This window comes from Catharus ustulatus, chromosome 13, assembly GCF_009819885.2.
Source record: "Catharus ustulatus isolate bCatUst1 chromosome 13, bCatUst1.pri.v2, whole genome shotgun sequence".
NCBI classification, from domain to species: Eukaryota; Metazoa; Chordata; class Aves; order Passeriformes; family Turdidae; genus Catharus; species Catharus ustulatus.
The window spans coordinates 5,560,226-5,575,830 of record NC_046233.1 but is presented as its reverse complement, the minus strand read 5'-3'; the positions used below and the strand labels follow the sequence as shown (position 1 = coordinate 5,575,830).

The following is a 15,605-nucleotide window of genomic DNA, read 5'->3' as shown; positions in this document are numbered from 1 at the left end:
TAGTACAAGAGGGAGAGGAAACCACTCCATTCCTGTAAATGGCCACTTAAGACGTGGAGTAAATAACTGCAATAAATAATCTGGCATACCTGAGCTTTAGCATTCGGGAGTAAATCAGAAATCATTGTCTGCAGAGATGCTTCGGGAATGGAGTTGGAAGGAAAGACTCCACTCAGAGTTGTGGCGAGGTGCTGGGGAGCCCCTGGGAGCGTGCAGGATTCTGCTCTCCCGTGTGCCTCGTTACACTTTCCCTGCACACCCTTCCCCGTCCGCAGGCTCCGTGCGAGGGGAGACACTCCCTGAAGTCTCCGTGCTGCCGCGAACGAGCCGGAACAGCGCTGGGGAATAAATCTGTGCCGGCGGAGCCAGCGCATCCCCGCTCCTCCTGCATCCCCGCTCCTCCTGCATCCCCACCTGAGCGCCGCTCCCTGCGCTCTGCGGGCTCTGCCGCCGCTATTTAAGCGCTGGGGCTGCCGAGCGAGGGCTGTGTCGCTTTAAGGCACGAGTGATGCTCTCCCGAGCAGGGCTGTGCTGAAATAGGCTCCGGCACACGATCCGCATCCTCCCGCCCGCTCCTCCAGCTCCGGCAAACTGAGCATCACCCCCAGAGCGCTCCGAAAAGGCTCCTCAAGCACAAGGGGGATGCTAGGAAATGATTTAAAGGTGAAAATGAGAAGGTTTCCACCCCTCAAACCTCGGCCACTTTTCTGATGTGCTCAGATGTCTTCTTTACTCTGGAAACAGGATTTGTAACGAAAAAGAGATTTTTTTTTTTTCTACTTTTAATCCTGATAAAGAAGATTATTGGGAAGCTATAAAAGAAATCCCTTATTGTGGTACAGATGGATTTAAAAAAGTATTAGATCTTTCCGATGAACACTACTAGAGTGCTCTGCTCTTGGTTGGATTACTCAGGTAAGGAGCTTCCTCAGGATTTGAGATTCAGAAAGCAGATCTGGAACTCATCAGATAATAAATGGAAAATATTCACTGCTGTGTTTCTATACTAACGATAAGGTGATCTCTGGGTAAAATGGTGTGTGTGTGGCAGTTTACTGATGAATGAGTGCACGAAGAAATGTTTGTAAGAAATACTGGGTTTGAGCAAAGGTAGTTTGAAATAGCACAGTTACAAAAAATAAAAATCTCTCTCAAAAACCCACAGAAACTAATAATACAGGCTGAGTGGGCAAAGTAAGTCTGCTGTCCATGTGCTAAGAACATGATGCCGGAGGAAAGGCACAGCAGCATTTAGCAGGTGGTGGAAGTTTCACTCTTTGACTGGGATTTTTAAAGTTCAGTTTAAATAACGTGAATACCTGAAATTCCCCTGCGTGAGACTCACCTTTCCCTTTGCCTTGTGGTATTAAAAGCACGGGAGCATCAATTATGACAAGAAGGTGTTAATTCCTGAAGACACGGGAAGCCTCGTGGGAGCTCCCTGATCTGAGGAGATTGAACCTATTTTGCAAGATAAATGGGTCTAAAAAGAGAGGAGAAAAAGTGCATTGTATACTGCAAAGCAAACAGTTGGAAATGAAATTAATTATACACCAAGCAGTGCATCAAGCACTCAGTACAGAGAAAGGAAGAGCCTCATGCTGATCAAAATAATGTTTTGGTACTCTCTATTAATTATACTTGTCAGTTTATGTGGTTCATTTCAACTAATTAGACTTTAAAAGCTTCCCAAAGACTCTGCTGCTTTAAAACCAGGGCGAAAAAAGGATTTGCATGCATATATTTTATTACCACAGCATTTCACTATTTAACATTGTATATCTTCCTACTGTAGAAATCCCCTGATATTGCATGCAGGTTTTTTTTTATTGTTGCTTTTTTATAAAGGCATGATTTTTTTCCATGTGAGAGATTTAATCTTTCAAAGTATTTCTTGCTCTGTGAAAATGATGTTCAGCTGATTGGATTATTAGACAGAGAGCAGCATCCCATCATTGGCTGAGTGAGGAGAGTGCCTGAAGTTTGATTAATTTGGCCATCTGAAATGCAGCAGAAGGTGCTGTTAAGGGAACTGGACGATGTGTAGCGTAGCTGAGCCTTGCAAAGCTGATCCTCACAGGCACTGAGAAAGAGCTGCTGAAGTTAACAAGTCAGAGGGAAATTCAGCCACTTACTACAGCCTGGACACAAGTATGAAAAAGCACAGCTGTCTGTTCTGGGTGGCCAAGTGCACCAGCAGACAAAGAAATTGTCTTTTCCTTCTGCAAAGGGAATATTTTAGAAATCTTGACACAATCTGCTTGGTGGAAGCATCAAATCTTCTATAGAACACATCTGAAAATCTGTCTGGTCATACTCCAGTCCTTGTACATGCACAGGTCGAACAAAAGGAAGCTGATTTCATCTAGGGATTAGAACATAATTCTGAGAAACAATTACTTTGTTTGGTAGACAGAAGCATGATTAATAATTAATGCTTGCAAAAGCAAAAAAACCAAATAATGTACTGTTACCTTCTGGGTCAGTAATAGCCTTTTTAGTTTTGGGGATGGAGTATTCTGGCAATGTGTCTTGGATATCTGAGGATGTTTTATGCCTCTCTGCAATGTGTTTAAAGCAGCTTTGATACTGTCTGGACATCTTGTTGGTTTTTTCCAGGTGGTGCTGTGATTTTTAAAAAATTTGGTTTATATTTTTAACTCCCCTGTAAATTGAGCTATGGATCAGTGTGAAAATATTTTCCAGCTTCTATTTATATTGTGGGTTTTTTTTAGTCCTCAGATTATTACAGTTTGATTTTTACCACTGAATTATTAAAGTTATCCAGGCTCCTGTGTTGATGTCTCTTTACCTCAGCTGTCCTTTTTGGGCATGACCTTTGTTGTACAACAATTGCATCCTGCAGGGGGAATAATAATCAAAAGACATTTAGCAAAAGGAGTGAAAAAGAAAAATATTAAAGACACTGTTGTAATGGAAGCTGACTATTCTGCGTGCTGTAAGGCATTGGATAATAACGTGTGTCTAATATTTTGTTTAGAGAATGGCAGTGGTCTCTGCAATGTCCTGGGTCCTGTATTTGTGGATAAGTGCCTGTGCAATGCTGCTCTGTCAGGGGTCCCTCCATCACACTTTCCAGCAGCATCACCTGCACAGACCAGGTAGGACTGAGCTCAGCTCTGGGCTTGCAGGCTCTCTGCCCGTGCTCGTGTCTGTCTTGATAAATGATTGACTAATCAAAATTCCTTTGATCATTTAAGTTTTATTAATTGTTTGCCTTTGTATTACACAGCATCTGTTTTTTTGGTGAGTCTAATGTGTGTTGTGCTTTTCCAATCCAGTGTGGGAATATTCATCCTTTAATGTCATTTTCTAACAATTTCCCAACATAAGAATCCCATTGTGGGTAGCAGTTCAGTTTCTGTGTCCTTGTTTCTCTCTTCTCCCCATTTGGTGAAGTTCTGGAAGCTCTGTAGAACTTGGACACTGTGACAGCACAGCTTTGTGGAACTTTGAACTTATCTGACCCAAACTGGCTTCAGGTTTGTTCCTCAAGCCACCAGCACCAAACCTCCCTCAGTCCCCTGTGTGTGCTGGAGGTCAGGTGCTTGGGTTAAAGGAGATGTTCTGAGCTTTTCAAGTTTACCTCTGAAAACTGAAGGTTCTCATGTTTACCTCTGAAAATTGAAGGGGCTGCAGAAGTGTGACCTAGGGGAGAATTTGGGACTGTGAATGGAGTGCAGTTCCTGTAAAGGCAGAAACAATCCCACAGGTTAGCAGTGGAGAACACAGCTCACTTGGACTGCTGGGTCTGCAGGAACAGCAGTGGTTTTATTGTGTTTTTATTAATAGAAATGGATCACATAACTCCTTCAACTGCTAATTGCACTTTGAAGAATGCGCTATGCTAAAAATTGAGGTGGTGGCATTTTCTAGCACAGTATTTTCATCTGGTTAAAATTAGATGGGCTGAGAATGTCACTTAACATTGAATTCATATTTGAATTCAAAGAAAAGGTGGGAGAGGCTTTAAGAGTTGTAGAAATGAAAGATTGAAAGTGGTAACTCACAGTGATGAGTCATTTTACAATGTGGCAATTAATATTCTAATGTTTTTTGATTGAATGACATCCCTTCAAAGACAGATGGTCTTGAACACAGGTCTTTAGCAACTTTAAAACTCAGTTTTCCCAAGTACATTTCTTGCCCAGAAGTCACAGGTATTGGCATTGTCTTAGTTTGTTGTAATAAAACATAAATATTTTAGAGGAATAGACTAGAAAAATCCTTGCTAGGCTAGGTCTCAGTGCCCATGTTAGAGCACCAGATTAACCATGGGTGTTACCTTTATCCTCTGCACTGGAAATTTGGGAGTGCTTGAAGTTTGAGGGGTGAGGGATTTATTTGGTGCTAACAGAGATTTATTATAATGCAATTATCAGCAATGCTGCTGGTTATTTGAGTGTGTCCCTGGTGAAGGAAAGGGGGGAAGAAAACCAGCCCAGCTAAGCAGATATGTAAAAGGAAAATGTAATATCATTTTATGGAATCAGTTGAAACAAGTGACATTATGAGAAAAAATGAGAGCTGGGCAGATCCAGAGCTCTGCAACATTTGCCTAAGCTTGAAAAATCACCTTTTTTATGAAGCAAGAACAGCAAGGCACTGAATGCATACCAAATGTTGGGGAAATGTGAAAAATGACAAAATCTTTCACTCAGGGATGTGCTACAGATAGAGTGAAGGTTTTACAGCTGCCTCATCACCTACTCAGAAGCAGCCAAGCTTTCCCTCCTGCGAGCCTGGCTCAGGCAGCTTCTCTGCACCCTACATGAATAAGATTGATGGTGTTCTGATCCCAGGCAGCCAATTTCAGTCTCTCAAGAAATAATCCACTACATTGACAGATGAGTGGAATTTGACATGATGTTCACCTCAAATTCAGATTGTGCTGCACCTGGGAAGTACCAGCCAGTGAGTGTCCTTTAGGGGAACTCTCAGATATTTTGGACGATTTCTGCTGTCACAACAGAAAATCAAGACAGTGTTTTTTTTTTAATAAGGCCCTGAATTTGCAGTCTGCCAACTGAATGTGAAAGGTTGTATATAAAAGGGATGGAAATATGTTAACTAGCAAACTGAGTGATTTTAATGTATTCAACTGCAGTCCCTGAGCACGCCCTATTTTTCATATTTATATTATTAGGAATGCGTAGTTTACTTTTAGTTAGAAACTGTGTAAGTAAGATTAAAATGTTCAGCCAAGTAAAAGTGAATAAAAAATGGATGCAGATGAGCCAAAGCATAATTTCAGTAATTTAATATTTGGTATATGAAATTTCAACTTATTGAATCATGGCAAATACAGCTGTAATCAATAGCATGCTCAGCATATCTTTTCTTGCAGTTTGTGATCTTCCATAGATAATGAGCTGCCCTAAAATAAGAGAATTTGAGCAGTTCATCTCCATCATGGGGCCACTTTGGTACAAGATAATTAAAAAGGCAGGTTCCACCCCATCTTGTGCTCCTCGTGCTTGATGAATAGAAGAGTCTCACTGAGCACAGGAAGGTGCAGGTAAAAGATAAAATCCTCTTGGAGTGTATTTAGCATAATAAACTTGAGCTGAACACAGTGGATTAGCACAGTGAATATCTCCATCTGGACCATGGCAGTTAATCCAGTTTTGAAACCCTGGAAATCAAGGGCAATATATTAAAAGGTTAGTTTATCATCAGAGATTTCTGAGCTTGATCTTTTTCTTTTCTCCTTGAAACTTTCTTTAGCAAGTATCTGAATGGGTTGAAATAGATTTTTACACACTGTGCAATCACAGAAGCTTAAAGCCTCTTTCCAGTGCAGTATAATTTTTCATTTTTCTAATTCAGTACTTCTTTATTCAGTTAGATGACTTAGCAGAAGGTATGAACCTGGAAACAAATATGATAAACTGCTCTACATGACAGTATTTGTGATTGACTGTAGCTTTATTTTCTGTGAAATGTTCGCAGGTGGGCACAGGTAGTAAGGCCATAGTAAATACTGCTTGCTTAGAAGATGAATGATGCTGTATTATTTCTGCCTATTGATTAATTCTTTCTTGACTCATTAACACAGTGAGAAGTTTGAGTGCTGCTCTTTAGTGCCCTCAAGTATTGGTGCCTGTTCCTTTGGACTTGGATAGGTGAGGAGGAGGAGAGCTGGGAATAAACCTGCAGAACCCCATGGCAGTGTAATTCCCCCTGGGCAATACTCATGGCTTTCTGCAGGGTTTTTTATGCCCATATTTCATTTTCACAAAAATCATGTTAGGCAAAGGATGTGTGAAAGCATTCACAGGAAATAACTTTATGTGGAAACAAATCTCCATCTTCCTTGCAGCTTGTCATTTCTGTGTGATTTAAGAAGAAACAGTGGTAATGAAAAGAATTCCATGCTGGTTGTTTTAGTCTCTAAGATACACACAGATGCAGGGCTGTTGAATTGGCCTGAGGGGTTAGAGGGGACATGTGATTTACAGAGTTATCTGAGTGCCTGTGATAGTTCATTGATCATCTGATTGACAGGATTGATCCTCCCAGCTGCAGGAAGCAGATGCTGGGATTTGGTGACACAACAAGATATTAGCAAAGTACAGGATTCAAGTTTTAAAAAAAAAATGCAGGCATCACCTTTTCAATCATGCAATTCTTTGCAAAATTTTGACTTTGTTCCATAATAAGTTATTGGATCTGTCACCTAATCATGGGTGACAACACTGGCCCTGCATTCCTTGGAAGGACAGGATTCACCTGTAAGTGTGCAAATGAGTTTGGTACACATCAAGTTAGGTACACATCCTGTATGCAGTGTAAAGATGTAAGGCAGACACAAGCAAAAAAAAGTACCCACTGTAGCACTGCTGACATCTGCAAATATTTTATTAAAAATAGGCCTGTTCAGAGGAAGAAATCATGGACTGAATCAAGGCTGGAATTTTATGATGCTAAACATGAAGTACCTTTTATTGTGACAGTGGTTAATGATGTGCCCATTAAAAATCTTCTCAAGGAGTGATTCTCTGTACTACGTACTACGAGATGGAAAAATCAGTCTCAAAGCAATTCTGCACCAACTAACAAGGAGCATCAACCAAAGGATGCTCTGAGCATGTTTCTCAGTAGACAGCATTGTGCAGAAACTGTGGCTGTGAGCAAAAAATGTCTTAGTTCTGATCTTGGCCTTCCCACTGATTTTTTCATAGCCTTGAGGTAAACGGCATATTTTCACATTTCAAAAGGTCTGCTATTTTCATATGCCCCGTATATGTGGCTATTCAGTTCAAAAGGGGCAGGGTTTTGAATCTAATTCCTCAGGAAAGTGTAAATAAAATGTCTCTACTTTGTAGAACAATTGAGATTTGGAAGGTGAGTTCAGCAGGATTTTTGCTCTTGGTGTTGACAGAAGCAATAGTAACTGGGTAGTTACTATATAAAAGTTTCTATGATTAGCAAGAATTGTGTTTCATTAATCACATGGTGTGAATGCAAACTGTTGCTTTCAGTATACAATATTCAAATTGCCAGGCAGGAACACAGCCAGTCGTGGCCATGAAAGGTGACAGCTATTGTTTCTTGCTGTGTTAATTAAAATGAGCAAATTTTTAAGTTCTAAGGGCTGATTCAGTTTTCATTTACAGCAGCAAATACACAGGAAGTACCACAGTGCCCTGGCTTGTTCACAGTCAGAAAATCCTGCTCACAAGGAGCTGCTCCAGTCACTCACTGGAAAGATCTCCCTTGTGATACCTGTGTTATACACACCTGGCCTTCACAGGCTGCTCTTGAAAATGTGAAATTACCAACAGCTAAGTGAAGAAATCCAGGTTGCAAATCCCTACTGTGCTCCTGGTCACATCCAAAATACATTTGGATGTATGTGGACACGTATTTTGTTTAGGAAGAGAACTGATGTGACAAAATCAACACTTAAGCATGAAGTAGGGTTTCTAGCAGCATGATGGCAATGAACTGCCTGCTGTGCCTGTGTGATGGGCTTGTTTACAGCAGCAGACTTGATCAGAAGTATTGCACCCTGTGATTTTGATTTATTTTTTTTTTTCCGAAAAAGTCAAACTTCTGAGACAAAGTCAGCATGGCTCCAGGGTGTGGCTGCAGACAGGGTTAGCCAGGGGGTTTTTGGGGTCTGTAAGCTGTTGCCTGAGGCACAGGGAAGTAAAGGAGAAAGGATAGGTTGGCATTGCCAGGGATCAGACAGTCCTCACTGGCTGGGCAGGGGCAGGAGGAGAAGGGCAGGTGCAGGGGGAGGAGAGGCAAACACTGCTGGGTGATCCTTGTTACTTCTGATCCAGGGAGATGGAACAACCTGAGCAGGAGCTGTGAACAGCCAAGGTGTGCAGTGGGGCCCTGAGCAGCCCATAGTGCTCAGGAGCTGCTGAAGTGTGGCTGCACTCCCTGTGGGTGCCCATGGAGGACAGGTGGTAAGGATAGTGCAAAAGGCAATTTTCCTTTATGAATTACAGCTGTACTGATTGCAGAGAAGTGGACACAGCCTTGCCTACCCATGAGGATGGGGTTATAAAAGAGTGGGGCAGCCAGTCCAGAGCCAGTTGGAGTTGGAGTCCTGGGGTTTGCTGCAGTTTGGGATGGAGGCTGCTGGCTGTGCTGTGAGGAGGAAGGGATGTGCAGTCATACAAGGGACAGACAAGGTAAGGAGATGCTGTGTGAGGGACAGACAGGGTTAGGGGGCTGGGTAAGGGACAGATTAGCCAGTCATGCAGAAGGAAACTTGAAGAGAGACGGGCTCAGTGCTGTGTTGAGTTGCCTGAGAGAATTAATGTGAAGTTTTTAATACAAGGACTGATGATGGTGTCAGTCCAGTTCATCTCAATGTAATTACTGTGGGTGCCCATTCCCTGTGAGTGCTCTCCTGGGGGCACCCTCACTGCACTCCTTGTGCAGAGCAGCAATGGTAAGGTGTTCCCAAAGGGACAGTGGGGTGCTGCCTCCTGTGTGGGTGCTTTGACACTCTCTGTGCCCTGGTTGAGTCCCTCTGCTCTGCCTTTCCTCCTGGCCACTCCTGTCCCTATTCTGTGCCACTTCAGCTCTCCCTCAGGCATCTCTGCAGGTGCAAAGCAAATCCCTCCTTCTCTGGGGGAGCAGGGGCCAAAAATCCCCTCTTGCAGGGCTGGCCCTGGCAGCACCTCCTGCTCCCACTGTGCTGAGCCTCCCTCTCCAGGGGCAGCCTTGGGGCCCTGGTGAATGATGCAGGGACATTTCAGTGCTCACCACTATTTGTAGCTCCCTGTCATGGCGTTAAAGACTCTGACAATTCATTCTGTGGTGGTGAAATCCCAAGGAAAATTTGGCACCTACAAACATAAACCCCAAAGGCAAACTACGGTGCTCTGCACTGAAGTATTTCTGCTGATAACATCAGAAACATGCCTTTAATGATTAGCCTGCTTTAGTCCAAAGCTCATTTATATTTTAAGAGGCAATATTCAAGTGCATTCTTTATAAGATTGATGTGTTTTCCCCTATAAGTGTGATATTATTTTATCCTGTACTGTCTATAATATTTGTGTTTCCTTCTGTATATTTTTCTTTCCACTCTGTGAAACCAACCTTTGCTGTGAGCAAGATTTTTATTTTTTTTTTCCTGATGGAACTCAGCATTTTTTTGCTGTTTTCAGATGCCCTGTACAGAACAGTTTTCTCCAGCTGGACTTACTCCTCTGCATGGGAGTGATGCTGGAGCTTTCTGTTCATTGTGCCCTGGGAAGGGACCACGAGGACTGCAGCACAGTTGGAATCTAAATTTGAGTCTCAGGCAGTGATGCACAATGGGGAATCGGGGGTGTAAATTAAGCTGAATGAAGTTACAAAGCCCAGTGTTTCTGTGACTCATATTTCTACGCTCTATTTAGATTGTTTTTTGACATCTCTCTCTTGCCTTCTGTATTTCTTTTGGAGAAACAGTTTGCCCCTTTTCTTTCATAGCATGTAAAGAAAACACTCCTGCCCTTCTTGAAAGGTCACTTCAGTCACACCAGGGTGCAGGATCACTCTTGCTATCATGATAATCAATAACTGTGTCCTGCTAGTCCACTGTAATCCTTATTTTGAGAAAACAGCTTGGCTTGGGAAGGGAATTGATGGCAGGAATGGATCATTTTCCGAGTTTTTGGATGATGTGAAAGTGATTCCTTGAGAATCAGCAAGTGAAGCACAGTTGCAGTGTCTGAGTCCCAAGTAACCCAGGGAATAACCTGCTCTCCATGAGCAGCTCCCACCCAGCCACACGTGCTGGGAGATTTTTGGAATTGGACACAAATATTGATTGCATGAACAGTTAAGTTTTATTTATATACCATTACTAAATGAGTAGACAACTAAAACCCAGCTTAAATAGAGATCCTTGTCTCTTGATTGTCAGGGCAGCTGATGGTTCAGGTTAAAGAATGTTTTTAATCCATCCTCATGCGTGATCCAAAGATCCTACTGGATCTATTTAGTTTTCTGTAGTTGACAAATCTGAATCAAGACCCCTCATTTTGAACCTACCAAAACACAGTGAGCAAAATAAACTGTCCATTAAACTGTGTACAAGTGAAAGTTATATCTGTGAATTGCTTGATTTAAAAACTCCTATGAATGCACATATCAGTTTGTTGGAAAGTGAGGAACCTGGCACTGTGATTATTCTGTCATAAATAATGTCAGCAACCAAAGGCTCTACAGATCACCCTGGGTGCAGGCAAGAGCCTCAGGATCTAAACTGCACACCCTGATAAAACTTCATTTTTACTGTCCTCATTAATGCTCTCCAAAACTGCTGCTAAATATTTCTGGCAAGCAAAGCTTCAGTGCAATTGTACTGGGTTGTTCAGGATTTATTAATTATAATCTTTTCTTGCAGAGTCTATTTATATTTGATCATGACATTAATTGGTTGCCAAAACAAACTAGAGTTAATGGTGTTTAATTAAGTGGCTGAGAGCAAGCAAGGACATTTTATTTGGAAAATTGGTTTCATTGATTTACATGTTTGTTTCTTAAAAGAACATGCAGAAATGAAGGGAACCTATTGGTTAGCACCTCTTTCCTATGTGCTGCCTGGGAATCACAATAGCACAGCGGTGACTTTGCACATGTTCAAGAGTTTAAAAGTTCATATATTTGCCTGTATAAGCATATTAAAAAGTAAGTGTTCACATTCTGAATCGTTCTGAATTTAAATAAAGCTGAAAACCAGACAGAAATGAGATCAAATAACACTGAAACTATCATTAAGGCCATGTTCAGAACACTGCATTTTGAAAAAAAACCCCACATTTTAGAGAAGATTTTAGCTTCATTTCTGGATTGGCTAAAGGTGCTGAGGATAAGTAAGGCATGGTAAAATACACTGAAATATGACTAGATAGGTATTTCCTGTAATTATGTTCATAAAAAACCTCCATTATTTTATTTCAATGATATAGTAATTCCTACACTCTCTATCATGTGTTTAAAAATTGGCTAATTTTACAGTTCAGAAACCTTTCAACACCAGCCTATTTCATGTTTTAAAGCCAAAGCTACAACTGAGTAGGAAACTCTGAGGACTTAATATTTGAGGCTTTATTTGTATTTAAGAATCACTTTCCAAAGTTGAAACTTTAAGAAGAGGTTTTTTTGTGCCTTCTTTATTTCTGCCTTGATATTCCTCTTTAGGGAAAAGAAAAATTCTGTGTAGGTATCAGCAGCTACCCAAAGCAAGCCACCATCCTGATAAAGGCATAAATCCTGTCTGGAAGCAGAAATTCAGATCTGCCAGTGGCTGCCTCTTTCCCAAGAGGAATCAAGACCTCAGAGTGCTCAAATTCAATACCAGGGTGAACATGAGGAGGGTCCTGTGTGTCCTTCTGGCTGGTACCAGCTGTTGTTTTAGTTCAGAGCAGCACTGAAATTAAAGTAGGTCTGGTGTTTTCAGAAGTTGCCTTTATTAATACAAGGATATACTTCCCATTAAACAGCAGAGATCTGGGGGAAAAAAAATCTTGCTTTAATCATAAACTCTCACAGCTAAGCCAACACAAATTACTGCGACTTTCATTAACGCATTAAATTCCTCTTTTTGGTTACTTGCATGGAGTGCTTTCAAATTTGGGTGGTCAGCCAGCCAGAAGTCACTGCTGTGTTAAACAAAAGATCCCCAAGGGATGAGTTGACACTCACAGAGGCTTTTGAGTTTGTAATTGTTTTCAGTGTGCTGGGGCAGGATCTGACAGAGAATGACTGTGTCTAAGCCAGCTCCCACATCTGTGGTATAATTATTTCTTTAGCAATATCTCTTTGTGAAGCTTTAAAATGCAGCAATTTTTTTCCCTCCAGGTAATTAGAAACTGTCTTTCCTCAGCTGAAATCACAGCTCTTTCTCCATTAAGTCAGCTGCCTGGGTGGTGTTTATCCTAACCTTGTTTTGAGTTTCTCCAACAAATAGATGACTCCTTTAGTTCTAATTTAGTTTCTCTTGGTATTTCTATTATCTCTTTCTAGTTGGCAGGCAAGGAAATCAGATGTGCATCAAATGAAACCATTTGTTATGGATTAGTGCATGCAAATGCCTTGATAACAGCAGTAGACAAAAGCTGTGACTGTCTGAACACTGACTTAGGAAGAGAAAATTAACAAGGCCAAAGCAGCACTGATAGCTGTCCCTAAATGAGATTATTCATTGCCTAAGAGCAGGACAATGCTTCTGTGCCCTCCCTTGACATTTGTCCTCTGCTGCAATCTTAATTCATCAGGGAAATTCACAGTGAAGCCTGTGAAGTGGGGAAGTGTCTGTGGCAGCTCCTGGCTTTCCCAGGAATATGGATACATCAGGACCTTCCCTCTATCCATGAAAACCCACCTGTATCTGGAGGATGGGGCTCACAGGTGGGCAAAAGCAGAGAAAAAAACAATAAAGATCCTCCAACCTTGTGTATCCCAATTTGCCACAGCACACAGGGAGTCAGGAGAGCTGCCAGGCAGACACAGTGAATTCTGTGGACGTTGAATGTATCCTCCTCAATGACTTCTTTGGAAATATTTTGCATTTCCCTCTTTCCCCGAGGGCAGAATTGGGTAATTGCTTAATGCTGATTCCTACTGTTGATAACACGCTGAATTGAATGAGTTGAGTGGTTATTAGATATTTATCTCATGCTTGTCATGGTTTCTCCAATTCCATTTATGAGCCTGTTTGGTCTCTTCTGAGTCCTAAGAGATAAATGTGAGTCCTGGAGTTCCCCTCTCAAAGGCTGGAGGGAGGAAGAGCTGGAATTTTGAGATGCCCTGACTGGAGCATCCAGGGCACATTGTATTTCTAACTCTCCAAATCCACCCCAGGAGATCACCAGACACAGAGGCTGTCATTTACTGCAAGGTCCACAATTACCAGCTGTTTTATATAGGTTTTTATCCTATTTCAATATTTTTTCCCTCTCGCTTCCTCTAAATCAGTTTTCATTGTTTTCTCTAAATCTTCTTTTATATAAGCTCCTATGGCTCTCACTTCTGAACTTCCTCCTCTTAATCAATGCACCTTAATGTGGTGTCTGAGCAACAAAATTCCCTTTGATTTCATCCCAATTCAAGCACCAGCAATATCTGAAGAAATGAAATAGTTTCAAACAGTTCTATTTAAAAATATCAACATGGAGGTATTTGATCAAAACCTTGAAATGCTAGAAATATTTACTGATATGGGTAGGATAGATTGTTTTCTAAGAAAAACTGAGAAAAATATAAATCATAACTTCTTATACCCATAAGACAAACTATTTCTGCTGATCAGAATCTTCCAGTGGGAAAGGTTTTGTAGTTGTTTCTGGTGTCTACACACCCCACATGTGTTTTGATTGGTACTTTCTACCAATTGATGGTATTGAGCAGTTCTTTGTACCAGTCAATCCTCTGAGGTTCAGGCTATGCAAGTCCCCCCTAAACCCTGTTCTTAGGTGGAATGAATGGTTTCTTACATTCCTTTCTTGGTTTTCAGCCTATCAAAGGAAAAGGTGTAATCTGTAGTGTCTAGCCCTTAGTCCTGACAGAATCTAACAGTTAAAATCTGGAGGTGAAATTACTGCAGAGTTTAGAATGCAAACCTGCTTTTAAATGTCACTATAGTAAAATAATTTTCTCTGTATAATGCATTATATAAATTAGTATCTTATATTTCAACTTTCTTACTCTGGGCTGTGTCCTGACTACTTTCCAAGTGCTGTAATGTCCAGATTTCACAGAGCAGGCAAAAATATGAACAAAACTCAAATATGCCTTTGTCAGGAGGGATTATCCCATATTTTGATAGCACATATGGGTCCCAGAATCTCATTTGCTGTAAATGCAGCCTAATTTTACAGCAACCACTGCCTGTTTGGTTCTTTCTTTTTATGACCAGCCCAGGGACAGCCTGTGCAGCATCCAGCAGTGGAACAAGCCATCAGAGGGAACAGCTCTTCCCCAGGAGCACATTTCTGGGAACTGGGATGGAAACAAGTGAGGTTTTGTTCCTCTCAGCCTCCTCTGGTGGCTTGTGGACACTGTCCTGCAGCTGGCACCCAGAGCAGGACCCCTTCCCTCTGTCCTTGGCATGGCTTGGGCCAATTGATGGGTCAGGAGCCTCTCAGCTCCCTCTTTCCATGAATCAGGTGCTTTGCTGTAAACCAGCTTCACTCTGCCTTAAATTTCCAGGTGGTTCAGCTGTAATGGCTCACAGTGCCCCAGCTCAGAGGTGTAAAGAGCTCTCATGTTGCTGGTGCTCAATTGACAAACAATTTGTGTCAGGGAATGTTTTCCCTGTCCAGGGAATGTCCAGGCTCTGAGCTGTGGAAGGGCAGTGCCAGTTTTGCTTCAAATGTGGATCTTCCTGCTTCACTGCTTCCTTAGAGAGGTGAGATGTGGTTTGTCTCAGGAAAGAAAAGCTTCCTCTTTAAATGTGTTTCTCACATGAAACCTACACTTCTCATCTGAGTTTAGAGCTGTGCTTCCAGCCTTTCCCAGGCAGTCTAAAATGGATTCTGTATAACTCGGTATTCTTTGAAATGTGTCTGACTTGCAAATATTACCTACTCACCATTCCTCAATATTCACTTGCAGGTCAGCTACAGCAATGTGGAAACTTGTGTCAAGATAAGTTTCATGTTATAAAGGGGAAAAAGCCTCCAGACTATTTGTTTTGCTATAATTGGGAAAAAAACCCAAACATTAATCTCTTGCTTCCAAAAACACAGATTACTCTAGGGAAAGCACTAGAAGATCTGTCCCAAAAGAGGACAGTGCTCTGGGAATGCTGGGTGGAAAATAACCTGTGAGTGTTGTCTTGTTTGGCCCAGCCAAAGGTGTGGGCACACCCTTGGAAGGGACAGGATGCTGTTGAGGTCCTGGGTGTCCTCCCCCACTGATGCCACTCCTGGGCTGTGGCTCTTGGGGTTGACTGCAGAAGTTTTGTTTCTCGCTTGTTGGAACCTAGAAAACCTCCAAGCTGGAGAAAAGTCATCTCCATGATTTATCTCTGTTTTGGTAACACAAAAGCTCAGATGTTCTGTAGATATTTATCAGCATTTTTAGTTTCATGTCAGGACTTTTTGCTCTTTTTGCTGTTGTAGAAT

The 15,605-nt window shown here is 41.7% G+C and overlaps 1 protein-coding gene across 1 annotated transcript in view; it reads left to right on the top strand.

Annotated features, from left to right (window-relative positions):
* Positions 1-213: 213 nt before the first annotated feature.
* TAFA1 (TAFA chemokine like family member 1) overlaps positions 214-15,605 on the top strand; it is a 212,956-nt gene continuing 197,564 nt past the window's right edge. Inside the window, exons 1-2 of the mRNA XM_033071889.2 lie at positions 214-915; positions 3,002-3,122. Of these exons, the coding sequence (XP_032927780.1) occupies positions 3,005-3,122 (118 nt within the window). The 5' untranslated portion in view covers positions 214-915; positions 3,002-3,004. The remainder of the gene's footprint in view (positions 916-3,001; positions 3,123-15,605) is intronic.